This window comes from Oryzias melastigma, linkage group LG1 (genome assembly GCF_002922805.2).
Source record: "Oryzias melastigma strain HK-1 linkage group LG1, ASM292280v2, whole genome shotgun sequence".
NCBI lineage: Eukaryota > Metazoa > Chordata > Actinopteri > Beloniformes > Adrianichthyidae > Oryzias > Oryzias melastigma.
In genome coordinates, this window is record NC_050512.1 from 30,207,133 (window position 1) to 30,213,132 (window position 6,000).

The window sequence follows — 6,000 nt, forward strand, 5'->3', positions numbered from 1 at the left end:
ATTTTATGCAAAGTGAATAGATATTGTACTTTTTGAAATAAACTGTATTTATTTGCACAAGTTTTTATGAATGTTTTTGCCATAAAAATGAGTATTTTTATCCCTAGATTCACAAGTTCATGATACAGTTTGATAAAACATTAACCCAATTCTTCACATTTCAATCTAAAAGCAGATTTCTTTAGTACTAAAAAACAGTTTTGATTCAACTGAATGATTTCTATGAACAAATAATATTAATGAATTAAGAAAATAATAAATTTCTGTTCCAATAACAGAAAAACAACAAAACAGTGCTTTCTTTGAATTATTGGATTTAATTACAAAAAAATGTAAACTGTTCCTAATTGTTTCCTGTTGTAGTGTTTAAATGAACATATTTGTTACGATAGCTTATAAAGTAGAAAATGTACTTTTGAAAAACAGAAAATCCTCACTTAGATAAATTACATTGTATTTGTGTGTCTGTTTTGTTGTTTTGTATGTGATTTTATTTTTTTTTCTCCCAAAAAAACTTAATTTAAGAATTACAAACATGATACAACACATTTCAACATAAAGAACATATACATACACAGGAAAGAAAAAAATATATATACATAAATGTTTAGGGTTTTCGCATAAGCTATCAACAAGAAAGGTAAAAACACTTTTTTCCCCAAATTTACTGAAATTGAGAATTTAGAAGAGCAACAGAAATAATCTTCTCAGAAGCTATTAACATTTCCTATCAAAAAATGAATTATTTTTAGTTTTTATGTTTTCTTCACAAAAACCGCTTGAATTGTCTTAAAAGTCAAACCTAAATCTTAAAAGTTCTTTGCAAGGATATGTTTTCCATTTGTAAAGTTCTCTGAGAGTTCGTCAGCAAGTATCGCGATATTTTCTCTTCCCTACCTCCTGCTCCTATTGGTCCGCTCCTCCCGAGCATGTGTGTGACTCTCCACCGTTAGCCCGTAGAGATGGCCGCAGACAAACCAAACGAGGCTAAAGTTTCTCTTGGGGATGAAAATAAGGAAAATCTCCCGGATGGCGGACTCGGTCTTGAGAGTATCCTTTACCGCAGAACATTTTTTTATTTAAATGTTAAACTCTGCTAATTTTGTTTACGTTTTTAAGCAAATGTTAGCATGCTAGCTAACTAGCTAAAAGGGTAACCTTAGCGTCTTTAGGCTACGTGTCATTATAGGGAGTTTTAGCTACGGCAATTTAAAAAGAACAGCACAATCATAGGAAAATGTAACTTCGTTTGAATAAAAAAAAAGACAACAGTGTGTACATGTGTTACACAAAATATATATTTTTAAAGACGGCCGTATTTTTTTAGACGTTGACTGCTTTTTAAAATGTGATTTGGGTCATTCATCTGCTGCTAACCTCACTGGCGTTTAGAACGTTGTATGACACATTTCAATCTTCGTTTTCTATGTTTTATATTTGTGGTTGTTGCTACAGATTAGGACTTTCCTTCACTTTGAGTTACAGTCTTGCAAATCATTAAGGAGTCCCAGCAGCAGCATGGCCTCAGACATGGAGACTACCAGAGATACAGGTGAGCCTTCAACCTCTCACCATCTTTGCACCTTACATTTATAGTTTTAGAATTAACCTTCAGATGTTGTTTTTGTTTGTAGTGAACGTAAGAAGCAGGTTATCAGACACTTTGAAACCTCCAGAGAGATTTAAACTAAGTACTTCTCAGACGCTGTAAAACTGACATTACATTCCTGGATTTGTAAATCAGGGTTGTGTAATTTGTTGGTTAATATTGAAGGGCACACCCACTGAAGTAGAGCCGCTTTAAGTACTCCTGTTTCATTTGTTTTTTCCTCTTCAGGGGTTACTGCTCCCGCAGACTCCGTCGGCTACGCAAGACTCTTGGATTCAAGATGGGAAACCGGCACAAGTTTGTTGGGAAGAAAATCACAGAGGAAATGCTGACTGACAGCAGGTCAGTGAAGGATTGCTTCAGTTATGCACTACATTCACTTTACATGACGTCAGGCGTTTCTTAAAAATAAATAACTATTATCTTCTATGTCAGATTTCTTTAAAAAAAATCTCATGTTAAATGTTTTGCATTAGTTGGTACCAGGCCGTAGAGAAAGAAATCATAATTCTTTTTTTAAAAATCTAATTCTGAAGGAAGTTTTATTTTGGAAAACTACTGGAATTCCCCCTCCACATCCAACTCATTCTTGACACTCAGCAAGTCGCTCAGTCACATGATTTTAAATCCATCCGCTACGTTCTTATAATTTCTTTTATGGCAGAAAAGATCCTGAGAGGAAATGAAAAAAAAAAAGCTTTTAAGATAAATCTGCGTTTAACAGACAAAAACCAGGAGTCGTTTCTCCAAATATGGATTTATTGTGACATTTGCTCCACAGACCAAAATAATAATGCTCAATATTCAGCAACTGGCTGAATACTTTACTTTAGTTTATTAATTTATCAAGACAGCGTACAAATACATTGAGCTTAAAAAGCAAAGATTATTGCTCCATATTGTATCTTAATAGCTAATTTCCATCTGTAGTCCTATACAAAACAATACATTATGCCAAGACATTATAAATATTTACCAATTTAAAACGTTTTTAAAAAAAGAAATACGATATAGAGCACATTATCAAGCCTGTTATAAAAATAAGGAATATAAAATGCATTTACCAATTTATAAAAGCGACAATGCAAAAATAAACATGTTTACAAGTTGATGGTTCTTTGATGCGCAATAATGTGTATATCAGTGTAACAATTAATGGCCTGTTAATGTGACCAAGACTGATGCTCCAGGATCCATTTTTTAGCGATAAACTGCAGAAATCTTCTGTTTCTGAGATTTGTTGGAAGTCCATTCCTTGACATTCCTATAGGGAAAGGCTGACTGAGAGAAAGTAGATTTTCTTTTAGGAGCACCGCAGTCACCTCTGGATACCGACCTTAACACTCTGAGCTCAGATCATGGCTGTATAAAGTTCTTAAGAGGATGTCGGGCGGTGTCATGCAAAATGTTATGTACCAGGTGGATATTGGAGTACCTGATCAAGTTGTCAAAACTAAGTATTTTATGTTTATCCAGAATAAAATGCCTGGATTTGATATGAGGATGCTGCTAATAAAGTTGTTCAAACCACGAATGCTTATGATTATTTTTAGAAAATACCAATTTTAGTGACTTTTTTGTGCTTATTTGTAGCACCTTAAAAGTTTTACAAGGCTGAGTTATCATCTGATTTTCTAGCTTCCACTTTTGACAATTATAGGTTAAGGCAAAATGTATTTGTATAACTTTTACATTTAAAAGTTAAAGGAAACTGGAAGCTAAAAAAAAAATCATATGAATAAATAACAAATGTCTGTAAATATGCAGAAAGCTCCAATTTTCCCTGTTTGTGTTTTCCAGATATCTGCTGCTGGTTCTGATGGAGGCAGAGCGTGCGTGGAGCTACGCCATGCAGCTGAAACAGGAGGCCAACACAGAACCGCGGAAACGCTTCCACCTGCTGGCACGCCTCCGGAAGGCCGCCAAGCACAGCGAGAGGCTGGAGAAGCTCTGCGAGAGTCATCGTGTGGACGCGAAAACCAAACTGGAGGCTCAGGTACGCAAACGTTTCCCCAACAGAGACGCAGATATTTTCTGTTGTAAGAAAAGTGTTTGTACTAATGTGTTTACTTTAGGCCTACACTGCGTACCTGTCTGGGATGGTGGAGTTTGAGCTGCAGGAGTGGAAGCGCGCCATGGAAGCCTTCAACAAGTGCAAGTAGGTTCTTCTTTTCTCTGGTAATCTACAGATGTTTTCAAAAATGCAGACAAATACGACCCCGTTTTTATGATTTAGAACCATCTATGAGAAACTGGCCAGTGCTTTCACCGAGGAGATGGCGGCTTTGTACCGTCAGCGCGTGGACGAGATCTCCCCCAACATCCGCTACTGTGCTTACAACATCGGTGAGCAGTTTTCCAACGTTTCTTTGGGAGATTCAGGACGTTTTCTAACAAACTCCGACTGTTTTGAAATGGGTCTGCAGGAGACCAGAATGCAATAAACGACCTGATGCAGATGAGGCTGACGGGCGGAGGTGGAGGCATGATGGCGGAGAAACTGGAGGTGTGTGACTTTGGCGCTCTTTAACACACTGTCATTTTTGAATTTTTAACACCCTCTACATCATTCCAGTAGATTGAGAAGGAGAAAAGCGGCGGAAACCGCCGCTTTTCTCCTTCTCAATCTACTGGAATGATGTTGAGCGTGTTGACAATTTAAAAATTACATAAAGTTGCATAAATGACTTGAAGATCTCAATTTCAACCCTTCTAGGCCCTGATCACTCAGGCAAGAACCAAGCAGGCTGCTACCATGAGCGAGGTGGAGTGGCGAGGGCGGAGCGTCCCCGTGAAGGTCGACAAGGCTCGCATTTTCCTGTTGGGACTGGCAGACAATGAGGCCGCCATCGCCCAGGTCAGAAACCCTCTGAGAAAAGATTAGATAATATGTTATTTAAGAAATGATCAATTCTACCGCCTAATATTTTATGCAGTTATAATGGATCCAAAATTGGCTTTTGTTTGCCAAAAAAATCCCCCCTTTAGGTTGTAAAGAAAGCATGAAATTGTTAAAAACAGAGTTTTGTGGTTTTATTGTTGATATAAAAAATAAAATCTGCAAAAATGTGTATCTGAGTTCATCTGAAGGAAAATCTGTTGTAGAATTGCAGCTTATAGATGACACTTAAAGTAGTAAAAAAAAAAAAAAAGAGAAACTCCGCCCACCAAAAAAACTAATTTAGGAAGCTGATTTGTTTAGAAAAACTCACAGGTGGATATTCGAAAAGACAGTTAAAAATATTAAAATAAATGTACACCTCCCGTGTCAGAAGATTCATAACTCTGTATTGTAACAGTTAAATACCTCGGACAGGACAAGTTTTATCTATTATTTTATCATAAAAACCTTCAGTGCGAAGTCAATTTGCCCAAATATGTAGATTTATAGGGATTCTATAGATATTTTAATATTTTGTAACAGTAAAATACTCTGTTACAATGGAAACTACAACAATATAGTACCCTGGATTTTAAAAGAAATTTGGTCACCATGGTTAATGACTTTTTTAAAAACATAAATATGACATCATCAATAAAAATATAATTAACGACAGCTGTTCATGAATCCATTGTGTTCTGAGGATGAAAACTATGGTTTATTAAAAAAATCATTAAAATATATATATATATATATATATATATATAAATATTTTTTGCAAAATTTGTTCAAATGCAAGACATTGTGGTCAATATTTCCAAACCTAGTGAGCATCAATACACACTGGTTATTCGCAGAGAATTCTGGGAAATTTCTTGGGCACTCAATTGTGGATTTGAACAGAACAAAAAATGTGAGTCTGAATGAGTTCAAGGAAGACGAATCACTCCTAAAGTTTTGTCTGAGGTTTTCAAGATGTGTTCCTCTAAGTATCGCTGATAACTGAGCGATCGAAAGCAGGAAATTTAGGCTGAAAACAGTCATGGCTGCGTCATTGCACCTGTCAACAGTGACACCTGTAGGTGGGAGGAAGTACTGCAGTGCAGCGAAAACCTTAAGGCGGTGACGACTGAAGTTAGTTTTTAACATCAGCAAGCTTTGACAGGCTTCATATCTATTTTTTGTTTCCGGTCACAGACTTTGAACTTTTATGTTTCAACAGAAATCTTCAGCAAAAATCAAAAAGTCCTCTTGGATTAAAAAAAAAAGTTTATGGATCTAAGGGGCTAAGTTCAGCTCTTTCAAAATGTTGACTTTGTTTTTTTGTTTTCCAGGCGGCGAACGAGGAGACCAAAGAGCACCTCTATGAGACGCTGCTGGCCGAATGCAGAGACACCATCCAGGCTGTGAGAGAGGAGCTGAAGACTGAAGTGGTGAGAAGCTGCTCTAAATCTGTTCTGTCACATTTCAAAAACGTTCAGGGATTAGTCCATCATTTCTGGTCAATTTT

General features: G+C 36.4%; 1 protein-coding gene across 1 annotated transcript in view; it reads left to right on the plus strand.

Moving 5' to 3' along the window:
* Window positions 1-892: 892 nt before the first annotated feature.
* srp68 (signal recognition particle 68) overlaps window positions 893-6,000 on the plus strand; it is a 10,046-nt gene continuing 4,938 nt past the window's right edge. The window contains exons 1-9 of the mRNA XM_024289638.1: window positions 893-1,050; window positions 1,486-1,552; window positions 1,838-1,951; window positions 3,410-3,605; window positions 3,685-3,767; window positions 3,846-3,955; window positions 4,036-4,115; window positions 4,326-4,466; window positions 5,825-5,923. Of these exons, the coding sequence (XP_024145406.1) occupies window positions 963-1,050; window positions 1,486-1,552; window positions 1,838-1,951; window positions 3,410-3,605; window positions 3,685-3,767; window positions 3,846-3,955; window positions 4,036-4,115; window positions 4,326-4,466; window positions 5,825-5,923 (978 nt within the window). The 5' untranslated portion in view covers window positions 893-962. The remainder of the gene's footprint in view (window positions 1,051-1,485; window positions 1,553-1,837; window positions 1,952-3,409; window positions 3,606-3,684; window positions 3,768-3,845; window positions 3,956-4,035; window positions 4,116-4,325; window positions 4,467-5,824; window positions 5,924-6,000) is intronic.